A 22,947-nucleotide genomic window follows, 5' to 3' on the forward strand; every position below is an offset into this window, starting at 1 on the left:
AATCTCTATTTTAAGAGTCTGTTTTCTGGGGAACCCTATCAGTGATATTATTACTACTTTGCCTCAGAATCTGGCTCAAGGACTGCTTCTCACATAGGTAACTCACACAATTGTTCCCAAGAGATCCCATATTGGATCTATTCAGGAGACAAAATTATTATTATTTCCATGTGCCAACTAATTATTAGGACTTTCCAAGTGTATTGAAGAATGGGACTGTTAAGTACCAATTATGTTAATGTTATATCACAAAGAAAAGCTTCCTTTTGAATCCCTGTTATTAACCAGCTATCTAATTCATGACTGATACTTAACTTTCTGGAGTGTTTCCACATCTGTCAACTGGAAAATTTCTGTCTAAGACAGCTGCCTAAGACACCACCAACCCTATGGAGTTATTATCAGCTTAATAAAATTTCTGTGCCACACTGAGTGGCAATCATTAAGAGGGAGGAGAGGATCTAGCTATGACTTACCTGGATCCTGAATGAATTTACTCCTGTTTTTTGATAATACAGTTGATCTTTGAACAAATGCTGCCAGAACCATTGCCTTGCTCTCCACCTTCACCTCTTGCTCCTCTTGACACAATATACAAGTAACAAACTGTCTCTGTTCAGGGACCTGAGTTTGTGCTGGGCCCAACGCTGTAAGTGCCGTATCTGAAACCATAGGGCTGTGATAAAAGAGCAGACGTTTCATTAACAAGCCTAAGAAGTTTCCATTTAATCATAAAACAGTGGACTTTAGGTATGCACATACTGAACACATCGTATGATTTGAACTGGCAGAAGTCATTCATATTTCTCAAACCTTCTCCTATAATCCTCACAACAATCCAAAACGCAAAACAGAAGCCACTCAGTTAATTGGACCTAGTGTACTCATTCTTTTTTTTTTTTGTTTTTCCTTCTTAAGACTTATTTATTTATTTGAAAAAGAGAGCGAGCGAGCGGGGGTAAGTGCACAGGGAGAGGGAGAGATCTCAAGCAGACTCCCTGTTAAGCGTGAAGCCTGATGCAGGGCTCGATCTCATGACCCTGAGATCACGACCTGAGCTGAAATCAAGAGTTGGATGATCAACAAACTGAGCCACCTAGGTGCCCCTGTGCATCCATGTTTTTATGAATGTCAAGGGTGTTCTGTGTGACATATCATTTTGAGTGTTCACATGGTATCTCATCTATAGTCAAGAGATATACTCATAAACATATACTAATAAACTCAAATTCTAAGACTAATTCCTCTAGTTGGAGATTGTAAAATTTACCTACCAACCCTTCTAAATTACTTTAAGACTAAACATGTACTTTTAAGGCAAAAAAGCAACATCTTTCCCATTTGAGAACCAAGGGTCAAGAAATTTAAAAAAAAAATTTTTTTTTTTTAAACTTTTACCTATTATTAAGAACAGCAGAGGTAGAGGCATCCAGTTCTAACGTCTGCTGAAAGAGTTCTTTGTTCTCATCAATAAAGTGCCTCTGCATCTCAGACATCTGGGCCATGATCTTTTCTCTGCGCAGTCTGGCAATCTCAGCTTTTCTCTTCCTCTCAGCCTTGTCTTTGTCTCTTGAACTCTGAAAGTATGCTTCATTTAGTTAGACCATTAGATGCCAAACGCACATTTTTCCCCCAAAGCAGAACTACCCTGATTGTAAATACTAATTAAAAAACTGTTTTATAATGTCACTTATAAACAAGAGAAAAGATTTTTTTGACTTGTTTTAAAAAAAAGAACAGGGAGCAAAAAAAATTTGCTACAACAAATAAAGATAAATAGTGGCACATTTTTTTGCAATTCACATTTTTTTGTGAGTAATATCAACTACCAACTTATTACAGATAAAATCAATTGTGTGTAGTGAACTTGCTACAATCCTTCAGTAGGACCATGCTTTGCTTCTCATACCTCTTCCATTATGGTTCCTTCAGTCTCTGCCACGGGACTGGTGGATGAGCTTTCTCTTATCTTCTTAATAGCATTAAAAGTCTATGACAGAAAGTATCAGTTATTTGGAAGCTATGAAATATTACAAAAATTTAAAGATAACAAACACTGAGTGTTTATCACAAAAACAGTGATGCCGGAAATTGTACCTTTATTATCCACCTAATCATATCTTTGTGTACATCTAGGTAGGGAGCGCTCTGTAGTGTTTCCAGCATAGCTAGTATACTAGGGGAGTTGTTTGGTGCTTCACCAGGTTCTAAAGCAAAAAAAAAAAAAAAAAAAAAAAGGCACAATAACAACAGCTAAGACTTCACAGTGTTTATTACTATGCATGAGAAGATAAGGTTGCTTATAACATCATCTGCCCATCATTTAATTATAGCTCTACTTACTAGAGATTTTCAATACTTCTTGAGAACGTGATGTATCTGTACTTAACAAACAGGTTAACAACCAGAATGCTTTAATCATTCAAAACGGACACCTTACACCAAATGATTATTTTAACATAGCCTTTAGCTATTAAATAAAAACCCAGCTAAAAGATCTGAGATTTTACCAAGTCTAAGAAATGAACTGGATTTATAAGGATGTGTGTGTAAAAATATATCTTGTTTTCCTTTTAAATAAAACCTAGATTTAAAATAAAGTGCATTTTAGGGTGCATAGGTGGCTCAGTTGGTTGAGAGTCTGCTTTTGGCTCATGTCATAATCCCAGGGTTCTGGGATTGAGCCCTTTGTCAGGCTCCCTACTCGGCCGGCAGCTTACTTCTCCCTCTCCTCGTCGCTTGTGCTTTCTCTCACTCTCTGTTGCTTTCTCTGCCTCTTTCTCTTAAATAAACAAACAAACAAATAAATAAATAAAATCTTTATAAAAAATAAAAAAAATACATTTCTTCCTCTGTAAATTTATTTCTTCATTTGAGGAAAAAACATACAAGTCAAGTTCAGTGTCTCGAGAGTACACGTAATTTAATGTTTGCTAATTTAGTTCTATGGTCAGGAACGTCCGGTTATTGATTTTCTTGGTTTAAGTGTCATCATTTGGGCAAAATATTCTTTTTTTTTTTTTTTTAAAGATTTTATTTATTTATTTGACAGAGATCACAAGCAGGCAGAGAGGCAGGCAGAGAGAGAGGAGGAAGCAGGCTCCCCGCCGAGCAGAGAGCCCGATGTGGGGCTCGATCCCAGGACCCTGGGATCATGACCTGAGCCGAAGGCAGAGGCTTTAACCCACTGAGCCACCCAGGCGCCCCTGGGCAAAATATTCTTAAGAGGGGAAGAGACTGAACTATGGGATCTTTAATATTCTTTCAGATATAAAGTTCTATGGCTATAGTTTAGGGATTTCGCTCTAAACAGTGTGCTTTAATTAAATAAAATGTTTAAAGAGAAATATGAGAAATGTCTAAAGAAAAAGGTTGTTTGTTGAAAGAAAGAAAGAGAGACAAAGAAAAAGAGAGAGAGAATCTGGGATTGTATAGTGGTAAGTGGATGAAATCAGGCAGTTTTCTGTGTGGTTATCCTGAAGTAAAAGCCCTGGAGATGAAGGGGGCAAAACATACAATGCTAATCCATAGAAAGAAATACTGAGAGAAAAGAGCAGGGAAAGGCTGGCACCTAAGAACAAAGTCTTCAGTATGGAAAGGCAGTTTCCCCTCATTCTCCCACTTTTCTATGTGAGGGCAAAAAGGGGAAAAATAGAGATCCAGCAGCAAACAAAACCATATCATCCATTATACTACCTCTACTGGGTCATATTACCCATTATACTGACTGCTGTAACTCCTAGTATACCAGCATAAATCCATAAGTATCTCAGTAAATGCTTGATTGCACACCTGTCTGGGGCAGGGAAAGTATAAGATGAGCCTGGGTTATCTTTTGTGCCAGAAAGCAAGGTGCAGGTGCTCAAATACTAGTGGGCTTGGGTCAAAAGGGCAGTGAAGCCAACTGAACAGATTCCCAGTGACCAAAACTGGCAGTTTGAGCATCAAAAAGAATTTTTTTTTAAAGGAGACTTGATCATATGTGACTCAAAGACAGAGAATAAAAACCCAAGAGTAATATTAAAAAAATAAAGCATAACAATCCCAAGCAAATGAAAAAGATTCACAGTTGTCACCACTGAAGGTAACTACTAAACCAACTGCTTATTCTGAAAATCAGTAGATTTTTAAAAAAAATTTATTTATTTGACAGAGAGAGAGAGAGACAGCAAGAGAGGGAATACAAGGAGAGAGAAGCAGGCTCTCAGCTGAGCAGGGAGCCTGAAGCAGCGCTTGATCCCAGGACCCTGGGATCATGACCTGAGCTGAAGGCAGATGCTGAACGACTAAGCCACCCAGGCACCCTGGAAAAGCTTTTCTTCAGAGGTAAAATATGATGGCTAAAACAAATGGTTTAAAGAAGTGTGCAAATATTAAAGCAAATATAGCAAAATACTAACTACTGAATCTAGGTAGCAGGTGTATGGATGTTTGCTTTACCAACTTTTGCCTATATGTTTAAACTTTTTAATAATAAAAAGATAGGAAAAAATGTCTCCTGGCCTTCTAAAAAAGTCATGTTACCTTATATACAAAATGATAATCTAATCCACTATAATTTTCTTAACTGACTGAACCACCCAGGTGCCCCCTATAGCTAATTCTCTTATTTTCATTATGTCTTTATAAGGTAACAGCAATAATTTAAAAGTGAAATCCTGATAGCATACTTTGTGTTTTTAAAGCGCATCTGAGAATTATTTAAATGCATGTGCCATACTGACTTCAAGCTAGTGACTCCTCATTAATGTTTTCAGTTTATGAATTAAAACTATGTGTTTTTATGAAAATACATCAGGATCTCATATAGTACCTTTAACACAGATAAATATATATAATCTCAGAAATCTGGATTTAAATTTATTTTGAATCTGTATGAGCAAATAAGAGGTTATATTACATATTTATTAAAAAAATTTTCTTTCTAAGTATTTATTTGACAGGGAGAGAGCAAGCGAGCACAGTTTGCGGAGTAGCAGGCAGAGGGGGAGGGACAAGCAGGCTTTCCATTAAGTGGGAAGCTTGATGTGGGGCTCAATTCCAGGACTCTGGGATCATGACCTGAGCTGAAGGCAGCCACTTAACTGAGCCACCCAGGTGCCCCTATATTACATATTTAAAATCACTAGTATCTTGAATTAATTTAGTAAAAGGTATATACGTACTTGATATCTTCTGAGTGAAGGTAAATGTTACTACATGCTCTTCTGTGACATTGTCTAAATGCTGTTTTTCTTCTTGTAGTGCCATTCCAATTAAATGTAACACCTTGAATAAAACGTTTTGTAACTTTTAGTAAATCAAAAACCAAGTATATAGTAACAAAAATGAATTCACCACTGGAAAAAGATAAAGCAAACTACTAAAGACTAACTATTAAATTCAAACTCTAAATTTCATTTTCTGATAAAAAAATTCTCAGTAAGGAAACAAAAATTTCTACATCAGCTATGAAGAAAATTCAACCGCATATTCTTAGGGTAAGTTCATACACATCCCTATACTACAGTCTTAGAAAAAAAATCTTCTAAGGATCGGTGGCCAAATAATTAGAGCTGAAAGCATCTATCAGGTAATGATCTGGTCTATAATACTCTCTAGTTAAATTTCTCTAAGGACTAAAAATCTTAATCATCTCAGAAAGATACATACTTTCAATTTAATGCCACATAATTATTGAAGGTGTTTACAGTTATTCCCTATATCTCACAAAAAATTCCTTACTAGATTTCTAAGAAAATATAAAATTACACTGATCTTATTTGCATTTTTATTGCTCTTATCCTGCTTCCCAATTTTGGAAGGAGATACCTGTGTGGTGTCTGTATGTTTCCCCACACAAAAAGCTACTGTGGATGTCAGAGAGTTGGATGAACTAGGTTAACTTGAAGGACATGAAACAAATGTACACAAAAGGTAAAAGCTGTTCTTTTTTTCTCCATCATTTCCTACAACTCCTCTGCTCACATAATGATGGTCTCTAGTAGACCACAGCTCTGTTTTTACATTTTAAGTGTCTGTTTATAAATGGGAGGGGTGTGTAAGTATATATGTATCTTAGCCAATGAGACACTTGAGCCTGCTGAGACAATGGAAAGAAAAATAGTTTTGGAGGATGACTCTCGAAGAATGCGTGCTTTCATTTGCATCCTGGCTTCACAGCTTTCAAGGTAACATGCCTTCAGGGAATCTGAGCCTAATTTCATCAACTTTAAAGTGGAAAAAAAAAAAGGTTCCCTTTAGAGTTTTGAGAATTGCAAACATCGTACGAATGTAAAAGTACACACCACAGAATAAGGCACAGAACAGGCTAATTCCATTAACTGATTAATTACTATTATGTTACTAACTAGTTGAGTAACATGGACAAGTTACGTGAATCTCATTGAAACTTGACTTCCTCATCTATACAATGGAAAAAGTTGTATCTACCCAAATGGGTATTGTGTGAATTCAATGAAATAAACAGTAGAAGAATGACTCACATCAAGGCTACAAAATAAAATACAACAAGGTTCTAGACATGCCACTTATTAGCTACAGACCATATGTCTCTGAGTTTCAATTTCTTCAATTGTAAAATACAGATACTGATGAGCCCACAGGGTTTTTGAGGGGATTAAATTAAAAAAAATGTTGAAGATATGACATTATACAAATATCAGAGTACTGCATAAACAGAGACCTATCATTAACAATCAACGAGAAGAAGACTGGCCAATAAGACCAAGGTAATCACAACCAACTGGTATAAAAAATATCTGCCAGACTACCATTTTCAATGTCAGATACAAAAGCAGTAATAATATTACTATATTTCAAATTTAAACATCACTACATTTAGTGCTTAGTTGTCTATATCTAGATATTGACAAGAATACTTTGCTTTTATTAAAAAAGCACTAAAATTTAAACAATAAATGTTTTTAAACCTACCCTTTGCAGCATGGACTCAGACCAGGCATATCCGTTATGTTCTACAGCCCACTGGAGGACTGTCCTCATGATGCACAACATCACATCTGACTGCAAAATGTTTACCAGACTTGCAAATAGAGGGCAGAATGGAGGCAAAACTGGAGGTGGAAGTGCTGAAAATAAGGTTATTATTGGTTTCTTTTGTAGAACACGCTTAAAAAAAAAAAAGACCCTATCTTTAGATAGTCTTCACTCAAAGGATATTAATACATCTTAAAGCTGTATTTTACCTTCTCAAGATCAAATGCATAAAAACAGCTACATTAATAGTAGCAGTACAAAGGGAAGTCTTTTCCCTAGAAATATCCTAGGATCTGAGATAAAACCATTAACCCAGAGATGACTCAGTATAGCCTATTTCTATATTTGCATATTTATGAGTCTTTTGAATGTTCACTTGGAAAGCATACATTTACATCTTCCACTTCACCAAGGATAATCATAGTCAATAGAAAACAGCATTTAACACGTAGAAGAGACAAGAGATTTTTAGAAAGATTAAAAATACCTGTATCTTCCCTGTTTTGTCTTTTCAATTTTCGTTGAGCTTCCTCTGCCTAATAAAAAAGAAATTTGGACAGGGAATTAGTAATACATAACAACCTAATATCTAAAACATTAAGTTAATCTTTGTCATATTATCTTTTGATATTTACTATTAGTTTTATAGTGCTCTCCCCAGCCCCCAAATGACACATCTAAGTTATTTTTTTTTCCCCTCACTACTCACCGCCACCAAGCCCCAAGGAGTTCTTTCTTATTTTAAAACGTAGAGGAAACATGTACAAATCAAACCAAAATATTATTTAGGCTTAAACTCTATGACATGCATCCAAAACTAAACAAAGCTTCATGTTTAATTAATGCCATTTATGAAAAAGTATTTTATTTATTTTAAAGATTTATTTATTTATTTGACAGAGATCACAAGTAGGCAGAGAGGCAGGCAGAGAGAGAAGAGGGGGCGGGGGAAGCAGGCTCCCCGCTGAGCAGAGAGCCCAATGCGGGACTCCATCTCAGGACCCTGGGATCATGACCTGTGCTGAAGGTAGAGGCTTTAACCCGCTGAGCCACCCAGGAGCCCTGAAAAAGTATTTTAAAAGTAGACTGCTAGGGTGCCTGCGTGGCTCAGTTGGTTAAGTATCAGACTCTGTGCTCTGTGGGGAGTCCGCCTGAGATTCTCTTCCTCACCCTCTCCCCTCTCGCTCCCATGTGTGTGTGCAGTCTACCGCTCTAATAATAAGCAAATCTTAAAAACAAAACAGATTGCTAAAAGAGAAAATTTAGCCAAGAATCACAAGGAAAATTCCATAAAGTACTATGGAAAAGCAGAGTGGTAAGTAGTAGCAATTCTGAAATGAGCATAAAATAGCTTAACTATTATACACGTTGACAATTTCTCTTCAAAAGCCAATAAAATATAATTATATATGTATGGTTTATGATACAATTATATAGATCTTATAAATGTATGTAGTATACATGGCGGGAGGGAGGTGTTAGGTGGTGGTATTTTTAGGTAATCTCTACTTTCTTCATTATAGCTTTTTATACTTTTCAAATTTCCTACAATAAAAATGTATCCTTTTTTAATCTCTGAAAGACAGTAAAAGTTGTTTAGGAGAAACAAATCAAATAAACACACACAGCTCTTCCCCAGTACACTTTTTATTTTCCCATTTACCTTGGACTGCTCTGCCCTTGAAAAGTGATAGAAATACAAATTGAACTCTTTGGCACACTCTGGTTTCAGTTCATACATGCCTCGTCCTGTTAATCCAGGTTTTCTATGGAAAAAAAAGTCCTTAAAATATTATTACTAAAGTCACACCCTAATTTATGAGACAGTCTTAGATAACATAATAAAAAAGCAGAGTTCTCATTTACTGCTGATGAACGTAAACTGGTACTATTTTCTGTGGGCTAATTTGGTAACCTACATGCAAAGCTCTACATGCATCGTCCTATCGGACACATCCACTTTGAATTTATCCTAACTGGACAGGTGAATGTGATGGTCCTTATTATAGTGACAATTCAAAGGCTAACAGCAGGAAATACGTTATACACATTATGACACTGCCACACAGCTGAACATCACTAAAAGTGATAATAATTTCTAAATTTTGATGTATAAAGATGTCTCTGGTAAGTTCTACCAGGTGGAAAAAGTAGGTACAATTTTAAGGGTTAGGGAATGTTTATATATATATATTTCTGTATTTTCTCTAAAGGCATTACTGTATCTTTATAATCAACAAAACAAAGTCATCACAGGTGGGGTGGGAGCAAGGACAAAGCAGGAGTGAGGAACTGCCTCAACCACCCTCAGGGGGATCGACTAATTTACCTACTGGGCAGCACCCTGGCCTCCAGAGAGTGCAGGCAGTACTGAGAGCGCATTTTGCAACTTAGGAGGCACATTCAAATGGAAACAAATAAAGCAGTTTTAAGAAAACTCAATGCATTGACTTATATCACCTGCCAGTTTAATGTCAATTATCTGAAACTATCAGGAACACTGGTTCTGAGCACAGTGAAGATTCTCGTAAACCAGTTTAGGTTGCTGAGTGCAGAGCTAGATCAGAAGAGTGAAATGACAGAAATCTAGTTCAGAACTAAGTATCTGAAAATGTCTGTCACTCTCTGAAAGGAACAATTTCATTCTCAGTTCCATCAAAGGAAACACTAAGAAAAATTAATTTATATTAAAAAAATGGAACAGAAAAAAAACCGGAAATAAACTCACTTGAAATGGGCAACTGCTTCAATTACGCTCTCCATGCCAGTCTCCTTATTCTCCTAACAGTACGAGAAACAAGTAAGTGCGTTTCATGTTAACAGTATCGGCTAGCACTTTGAACATCGTGCTTTTCTCTCCTTACGACTTACAGCAATCGTATGAAGCAGATATATTATTTTTCCCAAATTTTTTACAGATGAGGATTCCATAGTAAACATAATTTTTAATTATAAACAGGGAAACTTATTTTGTAACCTAACATTCAGTCAGACTCATATAATTAAAAACAAGTCATTACTATATGGACTCAAGGCAACAGCTTTCAAAAGGAATTAAGCTAAAAACACAAAGTACACATAATATTTAAACAAAATTTATGTAAGATATTTATACTATTTTGTGAAAGTTACACTGATTCCTTATCTATTTTTAGTACAACAGCATTTCCTAAATCATATCCTACTTATAAAAAGATGTTAATACGAATTCTGATTAAAGAATTCTCTGGTCAAAGATGTTTGGTAAATAGAGTTGCCATCGTGTTGTACCAGATGTACTTTAAAATGCTGTTTAGCATATATTCCTCTTGGGATGCCTGGGTGGCTCGGTCAAGTGTCTGACTCTTAACTTTGGCTCAGGTCATGATCAGTGTCCTGGGATCGAGCCCTGTGTTGGGCTCTGTGCTGGACATGGAGCTTGCTTGAGTTCTCTCTTTCCTTCTTCCTCTGCCTCTCTTCCCACCCCCAAATTATATTCTTCTTTATTCTAAAGTCTAAGTGAAACTGTAATTGCTTCCTCATCTAACAACTCAGGATTCATATCCTGTATAAAAAAGTAGGAGCAATTTTTATCCTGACCAGGTATTTAGTGATATTAAGAAATTATTAATTATTGTTCTTTCATCACAGCATAGGGATAGATGGGTTTTTCTAAAAGTCCTTTTAGACCAGTTTCTCAACCTTGGCACTGTTGATGTTTGCATCAGATAATTTGTTGTTGTGGGGGTCTGCCCTATGGATTGCGGGATATTTAACTGTACCCCTGGCCTCTGCTCACCGGCTGCCAGGAGCACCATACAGCCCTGCCCTGAGCAGTGACACTGCCAAATGTCTCCTGGAGGGCAAAACTATCCCTGGTTGAGAACCACTGTTTTAACATATATACAGTTCTATTTATAGATGAAATGGTAAGCCTTGCATTCTGGTTTTTTAATTTTGGGGGAGGTTAGAACAACTCAGCAAAATAAAATTTTGGCTTATTTGTTGTACAACACTGTTTTACACATACATCAAATAGGCCAACCATCCCCCACCCCTGGCCAGGAAACTTCATAAACAAAAAAAGGAAAAAAAAAGAAATCTTCATCTTTGACCTTTTTAACGATCTCATATAAACCAACTACTTGTATTACAGCTAAGCACATACAAAAAAAGTTACTGCTATGCTTGGAATAAGACTGGTTTTTTGGTTGCTGTTTTTTTTTTTTTTTAATAAGATCTTTTTTCTCTCCTTTGAAATGATAATGAACATGGTCACACACAAGTAAAGTCAGAAGCAGGACAGAAGATGCTTTGAAGGCTGGTTTGGTCATCCAAGATCATTAAACATGGCTGAGCACTAGCAATATGTACATAAATATAAAATATAATAAAAAATACAAATTTTCCTTTTTAAGGTACTTTAAGAAAAAACGTAGGGTCTTGGAAGTTTTGGTTCATTTTTCCTCCCCTGTGGCAAATTCATTTTGTAGTTTTGGTTGGGTGGTGGAGACTATGTATCATCTGCAGGTAAACTTTGTTTTTCTTTTAAGATTTTATTTATTTATTTGACAGAGACACAGCAAGAGAAGGAACACAAGCAGGGGTAGTGGAAGAGGGAGAAGCAGTCTTCCTACTGAGGAGAGAGCCCCATGTAGGGCTCGATCCCAGGACCCTGGGATCATGACCTGAGCTAAAGGCAGATACTTAACGACTGAGCCACCCAAGTGTCCCTAAACCTAGTATTCTTAACAAAATAATCCAGTGGGCATGCAGGGATTAGTGGTTCGGGTATAGATAAAACAAGACTGGTTAAAACTGGTGTTGGGTTTTGTTACACTATGTTTTCTATTTCTATAGATAGTTAAAACTTCATAATATAAAGTTTAAAGGAAGTATTATTATGCAACAAATACAGGTTTAAATCCCAGAAGAATGAACATTAAAGTTGAAAGTTTTGATCTACGTTTCAAATTTGGGGGCGCATTTTGAAAAGCCTCAAGGAAATAAGGATCTCTCCTAACTACAAGTATTGGGTATCTATCTGGAAAAGCCCTGTGGCTGAAAAACAGGTGGCCAGGGAACTTGAGATCCTAGGCGGTAAACAGTTACAATTAGCCCATGAATGCAATGTAATATAAAGTAACATTCACTAAAATGAAAGAGATGGCTCCCTAAAGAGAGTTTTTGGATGCTTCAGAAGGAAAAAGTTCTGAAAAACGTTAGTATCCTCAATACAGATGAACAGATTTTTCTCACTTCCTTCTCCAATATATGAAGTTGTAAAGCATTATCACCACCCATGGCAACTTTGTAGTAAGGACTCAATAATAAACCCTGTCTACTGGATAAATAAATTCAGTTTTCAAGATCAGGTTTACTTTTATTCAGCATCCTTACCTCTTCTAAGAATTCACTGTAAAAGATTCTACTCTTATGCTGCGGTCTATTCCCAGTCACTAGTATTCTTTTTTTTGTTTCCCCCCCATAAAAAAAAAAAAAAAAAAAAAAAAAAAAAGGAAAGAAAAAGAAAAAAAATGAAGTAACCTCTACACCTAGTGTGGGGCTCAAACCCACAACTCTAAGATCAGAGAGTCTCGTGCTCTACTAACTGAACCAGCCAAGTACCCCTCTAATTATTTCTAGTAAGAGTAACTGGGAATTACAGTTGTCCTAGAACTGCGGTCTTTACCACTGTGGAAAAGGTATACGGAAGTAAATCTAAACATACTAGCCTGTCAGGAAAGGAAGAATTTCCATAATTTCTTTTGTAAGATGTAGGTACTTACATCTTCAGGTAAAGACTTCACCAATTCACTATGGGCCATAGGTTTGATGCTTAATTGATGGATAATCTCTCGCTTAATTTCATCTGTAGCATTTACCTGTCCAACTCCAGGACTAAATCTCTCTCCTGTTAGTGCAAAAGTACATATACACACATTTAACATAATCACAATACTTAAGCAGCATATACTTTTAATCGGTGCAATACAATAATGTATTTTTCTTTCTGTGCAGTAGGAAAGTAATAATTGGTTTGGCAACAAGCTAGAGTGAGAGCAGCTCCTAACCATACTTCTGAGGCTCAGACACAACAGGTGAGTACAGGCTTTGGGCAGCACAGAGAAAACTCTGGATGCTATTTTGAAAGAATGGGATGAGAAGGCAGGAAGGGACTAGATGTAGTCAATAACTGGTAGAGCAGTAGTTGTAATCAGAGGACTAGGAAACTGCTTTCACTCCATCTGCCACAGGTAGCAGGGAGGGAGAGCCTTCCTCTGTCCTTCTATCTAGTGGCAAATAAGATCACCCCCTGACAGAAGCCAGGGTGCTCTGTTGTACGGACTACAGAGTCTAAAACAGTAGAGGAGGTAGAGAAGGTAAAGTAATAGAACAGGAAAGATGGTGGTGACAGGACTGAAAATACAGGCAATAAGAGAAGAAATCTGCATCTGTTAGCCACAGGTCTCTATTAACTTATTTTTATCCTATCTAAAAGCCAAGATGACAGTTCTGCAACACAAAACCACAGAAAGAAACATGCTTAAGATATGAAGTAACAGTAAATAGCTCCTAAACATCTTATTTTTACTTGCTAAACTCTCCTGTCCTACTTTTTTCTCAACAAAGAGCCTTTCAGATTATTCTGCTTCAGCACTTTCACTCTCTTCTTCCAAAGCACCAAGGCATTATCTCTCTCAGTGCTACAGTAACTGGAAGGGAGAAAGAGACGGATGCTCTAATCTTCCCCTGAAACTGAAGAACTGCTCAAACAAAAGAACTGCAACTTAGAAACTTGGAACTATTTCTTATCACAAAAGCCAATGTAATTGATAAATGTCGCAAACAATCCAAACTTACCAACAAGCATTATAATGAGATACAACATTTCTTCTATTAGAGTGTTGTTTTGCTGAACTACATCCTGTAACAAGTGGAAGGGAGAGAAAGTTCAGAGATACAAATACAAACACATCCAAAAAGAATGAAAGATACTTCTTTAATAATGTATTGTGGTCTTATAAAACATGCTCTTACCTTATGGGTAATCTCAGAGCTAAATCTTTTTCCATAGTCTGGAGTACTGAAAATCTGGTAAAGTTCAAAACGGCTGAGCATTATCATCAGGAAATGATTTGGATCCATCATGGAGACACCTGTCTTTTTTTTTTTAATGTTTGAAATAAAGGAAAAGAGGGAGGTTAAAAGGGTTACTAAACAATTAGTGAAAGATATTTTGGGTTGAATAAGTGAAACAAGCTTACTTATTCACCAATCACTATAAAAGATGAAACCCCCCCAGTCAATTCCCTACCTGTTGAAGCTACAAGTGTGGACAAGAATCTAAGCTGGTAAAACAAAATAAAGTAGAGACAAAACAAAACACCCTAACCCTACCCATTGGAATAACACGGACTATATGTTCTCTTGCTTTTTAATGCTCTGACTTAACTGCAACCCTATAAATTCAGTTCTGAAATTTTATCTCTGGGCTCTCTTATCACTCTCTAGTAGTGCATGGACTCTGAGAGAAATGTGCTATGGCAATTAAGCTTCTAGTACTTCTTATTTACCTAATACTAAGTTGTTAAGGAGAACTCTCAAACTAATTTTTGGTGATAAAAACTATACTAAATGAAACAGCTTTTATTTATTTTTTTAAAAGATTTTTTATTTATTTATTTGACAGACAGAGATCACAAGTAGGCAGAGAGGCAGGCAGAGAGAGAGGAAGGGAAGCAGGCTCCCTGCCCAGCAGAGAGCCCGATCCCCGAACCCTGAGATCATGACCTAAACCAAAGGCAGAGGCTTTAACCCACTGAGCCATCCAGGTGCCCCTGAAACAGCATTTAAATATTAGTTTTAATTCTTCTTTAATTCCATTTGTATAAATTCTAAATCAACTCGTATTTTATTTTGAGCCAATCATTTTTGAAATTTACATTTCATAACCTTTCCTATCACTTTTAAATCTACTCATCAATAATATGGAACAACTACTATGGGATTATGCTATCTGAACAATGGACAAAAAGGGACTAAGATACAGTTGCCATAGTTTAGCGGAGGGGACACAAAGTAAATTGGCAACTGCTGATCCAGAGCTGTAAATGCTATGGTGGGGATGAACACCATGCTATGGGACTTCCCAAATGGGATATTTAGCTACATTTCTGTGTGTTGGGGAAAGCTTTCTGGTGAAAGTGACACTAAACACTAAGACATGCAGGAAGACAAGTTGCAAGGTGAACAGAAAAGGAAGGGGGTGGGGTGGGCAAACTGGGGAGCAAAAGAAACAGATGTGCAGAATTTAAGACTTAAGAGAGAGCATGGCAATTTCAGGGAATTTTAACATAGTTAAGTTTCATAAGCCTTGGGGTCTGGGGTCTTTAACCAGAGGACAATGAAGAAAAAGATGGCTTTCAGGTTTCTGACTCAACTATATGACTGTATAGATTGTTAAACAATATACTGAGGTAGGAAACCCAAGATAGAAGGAAGGTATGGAGGAAATAAGAGGAGTTAGTTTGAATATATTAAATCTGAAATGTGTCCAAGAAATCTAGATGGAAATGTTCTACAGGCTGTTAGCCATGAGTTTAGAGCTCAGTAGACAGGGCTAGGCTAAAGCTACAGATTTGGGAGTAATCATAAGTGACTGGGTTCTGTGGAAATGACAAGAAGAAAAACATTTCCTACAACCTCTAAGTTTAATGCTTTTAATTCATTACCTGAAGCATTATTATATCCTTGTCAAACATTTCACGTCTGCATTTCACATTATGGTAGTAATATATCTAAAAAAAAAAATTGATTATATTGGGTAAATAGGTTTTTATTTGTGCAGCTTCCTCCCCTCCCCAATCCCCAATAGCACATGGGTTTAATGCAAGTGTGAACGCAGATGCACACGCACATGCATGCATGTACACACACACACACACACACACACACATGTGGTTCTCTCAACAGTTAATACTATCCTCACAGAGATTAATTAATTAGAAATTTCCAGATTTCAGTATTCATTTTATAGCCCACATTTTGCAACCAACTTTCTGGTTTCCCCAACAAAACTACTTTTCTATAAGGTTTATGGCTATGAAGAATGAAAACAAAACCAAACCCAACCCTATACCAAGCCTTGATAAGGTCTAAAAATAAAACCTCAATTTCAGAGCTATAGTCATAGAACTTTTTTTTTATTGAAGTACAGTTGACACACAATATTCCATTAGTTTCAGGTGTGCAACATAATAACTGGACAAGTCCATTAAGTTATGCTGTGCTCACAAGTGTAGCCGCCATCTGTCGCCATTTAACACTATCACAATACCACTGACTAGAGTCCCTATGCTGTGCCTTTCATCTTCGTGACTTAATCATTCCGTAATTGGAAACTTATACCTCTCACTCTGCTTCACCCATTTAACCCATCCCCATACCCCTTCCCCTCTGGTAACCATTAGTTTCTAAGAAAATTTTCAACTTTTAGCACAATTTTATTTAAATAGATGAAATCTGGATTTTTACTACATTATGTTTTGTAAAACTGTTCTAAAAATGATTCAAGTTAAAAAAATCAAGAAACTTAAGTTCATTTCTATTTTTGATATTGTTTCTTGACAAAGTATGAATAAGAGTTCTAAGAAACTTTTTGGTTTAACATTACTTTTATCCTCTTGAACAATTTTAATATAGATACTCAACTTTCAATGACTTAAGTATAGTGAAAATTACAACCTTCCCAGAAGCCAAAGGAATAGATGGATTGAAATCTCTTCATGAACTAAAAAACACTTACCTGGTTTACTAGAGAGAACCCATTTCTTCTCCACATGCCTGCATGTACTTGGGCACATAAAACAAGACATCTAAGAGGGTGTTCTATCAACATGGGTGGGCTAAGTTCACTCTGTATATAAAAAAAAATTGTTTTTAATCCATAAAAATCTCAACTGTATAAAGAAGACAGGGTGATAGTGATGGAAACTATATAAAACAGCAGTCAAAATTACTTAAAGAATGTTTGCGTGATGGTTAATTTTATGTGTTAACTTGGCTACGCCATGGTACCCAGCTTTTGATTAAGACCAATCCACATGTTGCTGTGAAAAGTATTTTGTAGATGTGATTAGCATTTAAATCACCATACTCTGAGTAAAGCACATTACCCACCGTAATGTAAATCCAATTAGTTAAAGGCCTTAAGAGAAACACGGAGGTCCCCCAACCACGGCTAAAGAAATTTGGTTTCCAGAATGCCTATGGACCTCAGACTACAACATGAACTCTTCCTTGGGTCTCCATATTTCAGACTTGCCAGACCCCATAACTGTATAAGCCAATTCCTTACAATAAGTCAATTTTTTGTCTTTTTCTCTCTCCATACTTACATACCCCTGTGAACATGCACGTGCACACAATCTTCTATTGGTTCTGTTTTTTCTCCAGAACCCTGATTAATAAAGTTTGTTTCAAAGTAATTTCAAGTACATGAAACATAATAAATAGGCATTTACTTTTAAATGTTAGGATTACTTACTAGAGGTAGGAGTTCTGGAAATTTGTATGCCACTTCGCTTTTGCTTAATAATACATGTAAACCTGCATAGGAGAACAAACAAAAAAGCATTTCTACAAATGCAAATAATTTAGAAAAAAGTTCTAAATATCCATTCCACTTCGTATCTACTTTTTCTCTTTGTGAACCTATCTCATTACAAAGTAAGATAAAAAATGAATTGGATCTATAAATGAAGCTTTTTGAATTGATATTCTCATGAACCTCTGTATCAAAGGTACACTTAGAGCTAGAGTCCTAATTACATTTACTAATATACACTGATGACGTTTTATAGAAGTAAATGTTAGACGTACAAATATAGCAAAAGCAGTTCTGTAATTATCAAAGCTATTTATATATGTTATCCTCACTTTAAGGGTCATATTTCACTGTCCCCATTTAAAGTATAGCAGGAGATCCTTTTGGCAAGTGAACAGAGAGATGAGTCCTGGGATTCATGGTCCATGCCAATCCTGATCTCAGATTTAAATTCCCTTAGAACTTCAAAATCAAAGCCTCTCTAGTTCCTAACTGGAACTAGAACTAGAAAGGGCTCTTGTATTGCTCAACCTTGCTTAATTCTATTAACTAAGAACTAATTCTCCTATTTATGTTGCTGTCTACATAGAGAATGTTTTTTACAATCTTATCAATAGATATGGCTGGCCACTTGGTCAATACTGGCTTGAGGCTTTTGTACCCGAGAAGACCTGAATCAGGAGTCTCATTCTTCTTCTTCTTTTTTTTTTTTTTTTTTAAAGATTTTATTTATTTGTCAGAGAGAGAGGGAGAGAGAGCGAGCACAGGCAGACAGAGGCAGAGGGAGAAGCAGGCTCCCCGCCGAGCAAGGAGCCTGATGCGGGACTCGATCCCAGGACGCTGGGATCATGACCTGAGCCGAAGGCAGCTGCTTAACCAACTGAGCCACCCAGGCGTCCCCAGGAGTCTCATTCTAATGACCTGCACTCGACATGTGCCACTCAAGCTCCATTAGTACAAACCGCAGGTTGTTCTTAAACTGTTTTGTGTATGTTTACTTAGTAAGCTCTTCAATTAGATTATAAGCATTTAGGCCAAGTTTTATCAAATACAGTCAGGAGAATGCTCAAAAAGGTTCACTGAGGTCTGAGAGCAGTAAAGACCTAGGCAGAAATGAGTACAACTCTCAGAGTACTGACTGTTTTCCTTGTGAATAACTATCAGCACTAGCCTCCAACATAAAACCAGAATTTTTTTTTTTTTAAAGATTTTATTTATTTATTTGAAAGAGAGGCAGTGAGAGAGAGCATGAGCGAGGAGAAGGTCAGAGGGAGAAGCAGACTCCCCGTAGAGCTGGGAGCCTGATGCGGGACTCGATCCCGGGACTCCGAGATCATGACCTGAGCTGAAAGCAGTCGTCCAACCAACTGAGCCACCCAGGCATCCCAAAACCAGAATTTTTAAAGGCAGCAAAGATCAGCAGCTGAGTTGTAAATAGGACCGACATTCCCACTTCCCAGCTGAAAACTTTCCCACAACACCGTGCTGTCACCTGCTCACAAGTATCAACAGGTTCAGTATGCTCAAAGCACTTGTGGAAACAAAATAGGGCCTCAACAAGTTTCATACTAAGTACTTCTTTGTTGTTCTATTTGTTGCATTACTGATATTTGGATGTCTAAGTTATCTTAAATCTCCACAACCTCCATAAGACTGTTGGAATGCTAGGCTCTAGCATCAAGAAAATGTGACAATGCTCAGAACAGTAAAAAAAAAAAAAATGCATTCAGAAAAGAAAGAGGATTATTATTCCTGATCCCATGGACATTAAAAGAATAATAAAGGAATACTAGGAACAGCTCTATGCCCATAAATTTTGATAACTTAGATGAAATGTAACAATTTCTTGAAAAACACGAACTACCAAAACTCCTGGAAGGAGAAACAGATAACTAGAACTAACCTATATCCATTAAAGAAACTGAACCAATAATTAATGACCTTCCAAAAAAGAAAGTATCAAGCCCATATGGTTTCACTGACGAATTCTACCAAACATTTAAGGAAGAAATGATATAAATTCTCCACGATCTCTTACACATACCACTTTCACATAATAAATTATTCAGCCACATACTTAAGATAAACTACAAATTCTGCAGTGAGTAAAAATAGCTACCTTTAGAACTTCTTTCTACTCTCAAAGTTAAAAATGTAACTAAAGGGAACAGTAGTATGTGAGCAGGATAAGAATTCCTGTGATCAAGAAATATGGAAGGAAGCTACACTGAAATGAGACTGAAGGTAGAGATGGACAAGTGAATATTCAAAGTTTTTGGCTGCTGCAAAGTGGTGGCTTCAAATATTCCACCAAGTATAAAGGGCTTGTAAATCAACTACTTATGATTAAAAAACTGTCATTCCAATGTGGGACTCACTCTGGACCTGCTGCTTAAAAAGGTTATCAATAAATGAGTAAAAAACAGTTCAGAGAAGAAAAAAATTAGGGTGGTTTCAATTTATCAGCAATCACTTAAGTGACAGGGTGATTTGAATCGTAACAACACAGACTCTGAATGTGGGCTGAGTTAACCATGTGGTATACAACCCGTGGAATGTGCAGTTTAGAAGTCTGAGGCAGCATTATGGTACTGTCCTTATAAACATGGCTTCTGGGGCCAAAGCACCTCACAATTCCTACTCTGACTCTTTCTTGCTGCATGACACTAAGAAGCCACCTCTATGTCTCAGTCTTCCCTTCTGTGAAGCAAATGTAATAGTAATAATACCTACCTCATAGGCCGATGTGGTGATTAAGTCAGTGCTTATAAAACTCTCAATATAATGTATAGGAAGTATTCAATAAATATTAACCACAAACAACAATTTAAAAGATAATTTCAGGGTTCTCTTTTGGGGAGAAATGCTTTACCTGCAAGTAAGCGAGAAACTGGGAGGTGAATGCTAACTTTTTCTTGGGAAACACAGTATCTGATAGTTTCCACTGAATGTCCACAAATGCTTAACGTGATTGGCTGTTCACCATCAGTGAAACCACCATGACACTGCATCAATACAGCAAGGCATTTCTTGTAAGCTTCAATTAACACTTTTTCCTAAAAGAGAGGGTTTTCTGTAAGTGACTTAAAAGGTTGGGTTTCTACAACATTGAATAAGCCCTCTTACTTACTTACTGAGTTAGTACCTCAGATATCAATATAGGCAAGACCAAACTCAACCTTCCCTCCCCCACTGTGGTACCTCTTCCAGTGTCCTGTCTCAGGGAACACCATCTCCATACAGCTGTGGAAATCTAGAAATTATTCCAATACCCTCCTTTCCCTCATTTCCCACTGTCCAATCTATTACTAAGCTACAATTTCATCTCCTAAATTTCTCTCAAACCTGGCCACTGATCATCTCCAGTAACTCAAAGGAAAGCCAACCACCTATTAAATCCCCTGCTTCTACTTTTGACCTCTCCTCTATCTATTCTCATAGAGAGTAATTAAAAAAAAGAAATCAACAACATGTAACCTGGATCATGTCACCTTTTCTGCACGGTAGCCACTGGTGGCATCCCAACTCTATTAGAATAAAACCCAAACTTCTCTCTGTGGCCTCCAAGGCCCTGCAGTATCAGGCCCCTGTCCAGTTCTCTACCTTCAACCACTGCGCTCCAACCTGAGCCTTCTCACGGCCCCTGGTCCAACCATACTCTTTCTCGTCAACAGAGAATGCTGCAGCTGTCTCACAGTCAGGAGTATTCTTTGCTCTTTGACCAGTTAACTCTGACACATAGTTCAGATCTCATAGAAGTCTTCTCTTACCTCTTAACTTACACAGGCTCTCACCTAGACTTTATAGCCAAAGGAGAGCAAAGTAATTTTAAGACAGAGAATAAATGAAATAGTTGTAAAGCTTCATTTTTGGACAAATCTCTAAACTCTTTTTATATGCTCAAAATCTAGGTGAGATTATGGGGGGAAAATGTAGATAGTAACAGAAGAGAGAGTGGATCATTTCTTCCTGTTTTCCAAGTTTCTTCCTAAGGCTTCAGAATTTTAATGTTTATGGAATTTATAGGTAAGAGAAGAAAAAAATGTTATTTCATGAGTTAAGTATCACCACTACCCTCTCCAAATGTCCTCAGAATTCTTAGGAATCTATTGCCCCTCTTCCATTTATCTCCTTCCCCACTACCCCTAGAAGAAACTCACGTCTAAAGCACACCAGTCCTGCATCATTGAAATGACATGTGTTAATTTCATTTGCAGCGTGAAGGCTGCCTCCCATTCTGGTTCCATTTCAATATGCTGTCCTACTTGACGTGTAATTGGATCCATTCCCTTAAAAGAAGCAAAAAAATTTTATTTTATTTTTTAAATATTTTATGCATTTATCTGAGAAAAAGAGTGCACAAGCAGGCAGAATGGCAGGCAGAAGGAGAGGGAGAAACAGGTTCCCTGCTGAACAGAGAGCCTGACAGGGGGACTCATTACCTGAGCCAAAGGCAGACGCTTTACTGACTGAGCCACCCAGGTGCCCCAAAAGAAGAGAAAAGATTTTAAATGGATTAAAATTATGTTTGTCCTCTTACACTGAAACTTAAGAAACAGTATAGAATATATTTTGATTATAAAAACATGTAAAATGCAAGTTTTAACAAGAAGCTTCAAGTAGTATGAGAAGTCCAACTCCCTAACTTACATGTTTATATATTAACATTCTCTAAAATATGGAATTAAAAAAAATTAGAACAAATAATTTTGAGGCAATCTTGTTTACGTTTTAAACAATAAAATGTATACTTCACTGCAACGATCCTTCAAGTTATTTTTTTAGCTCTATCATTTACGGACTAAACTGTTGGAAGAAATTAGACAGGTTTTTAAAATAGTAATGAATTTATATTTTACAATATAATAAAGTTTTCATAATTATTGCTAATCTGCAACTAAAAGTTCTCACAGAATAAAGAAAGCAAAACAAAAAAAGCCCCTCCAAAACAGAAACACAGAATAAAAAGATAAACAAAATAGTTTTATAAGAATATACTTAAAAAAAAAAGATTTTATTTATTTGAGGGAAAGAGAGAGAACATGAGCAGGGGAGAGAGGCAGAGGGAGAGGAGAAGCAGGCTCCCTGCTGAGCAGGGAGCCCAACCTGGGCTTGATCCCAGAACACTGGGATCGTGACCTGTTCCTAAAAGCAGATGCTTAACCGACTGAGCCATGCAGTCGCCCCAAGAATATACAGTTTCAAAAGAACTTTAAGTAAGAATATAATGTTTTAGAAACTAGCTTAACAGGGTGTCTGGGTGGCTCAGTTGGTTAAGCATCTGCCTTTGGCTCAGGTCATGATCTCAGAGTCCTGGGATTGAGCCTTGCATTGGGCTCCCATGCTCAGGGGGTGGCGTG

At 36.9% G+C, this 22,947-nt stretch overlaps 1 protein-coding gene across 10 annotated transcripts in view; it reads right to left on the minus strand.

Moving 5' to 3' along the window:
• UBR2 (ubiquitin protein ligase E3 component n-recognin 2) overlaps positions 1 to 22,947 on the minus strand; it is a 123,399-nt gene that overhangs the window by 27,693 nt on the left and 72,759 nt on the right. For 8 of the 10 annotated variants that reach the window (XM_032862166.1, XM_032862165.1, XM_032862164.1 and 5 more), the window contains 17 exons: positions 21,748 to 21,876; positions 20,460 to 20,643; positions 17,528 to 17,589; positions 16,787 to 16,897; positions 15,714 to 15,779; positions 14,020 to 14,142; positions 13,843 to 13,906; positions 12,768 to 12,892; positions 9,728 to 9,780; positions 8,663 to 8,765; positions 7,487 to 7,535; positions 6,937 to 7,091; positions 5,166 to 5,268; positions 2,098 to 2,207; positions 1,910 to 1,990; positions 1,399 to 1,577; positions 477 to 676 (listed from right to left, as the gene is read on the minus strand). In XM_032862166.1, coding sequence (XP_032718057.1) covers positions 477 to 676; positions 1,399 to 1,577; positions 1,910 to 1,990; positions 2,098 to 2,207; positions 5,166 to 5,268; positions 6,937 to 7,091; positions 7,487 to 7,535; positions 8,663 to 8,765; positions 9,728 to 9,780; positions 12,768 to 12,892; positions 13,843 to 13,906; positions 14,020 to 14,142; positions 15,714 to 15,779; positions 16,787 to 16,897; positions 17,528 to 17,589; positions 20,460 to 20,643; positions 21,748 to 21,876 — 1,897 coding nt within the window. Of the gene's footprint in view, positions 1 to 476; positions 677 to 1,398; positions 1,578 to 1,909; positions 1,991 to 2,097; positions 2,208 to 5,165; positions 5,269 to 6,936; positions 7,092 to 7,486; positions 7,536 to 8,662; positions 8,766 to 9,727; positions 9,781 to 12,767; positions 12,893 to 13,842; positions 13,907 to 14,019; positions 14,143 to 15,713; positions 15,780 to 16,786; positions 16,898 to 17,527; positions 17,590 to 20,459; positions 20,644 to 21,747; positions 21,877 to 22,947 lie in introns of those variants that run through there. The other 2 variants (XM_032862170.1, XM_032862171.1) reach the window with 2 other exon arrangements.

The sequence above is a fragment of the Lontra canadensis genome, unplaced genomic scaffold, assembly GCF_010015895.1.
Source record: "Lontra canadensis isolate GAN:19392208 unplaced genomic scaffold, GSC_riverotter_1.0 scaffold23, whole genome shotgun sequence".
NCBI classification, from domain to species: Eukaryota; Metazoa; Chordata; class Mammalia; order Carnivora; family Mustelidae; genus Lontra; species Lontra canadensis.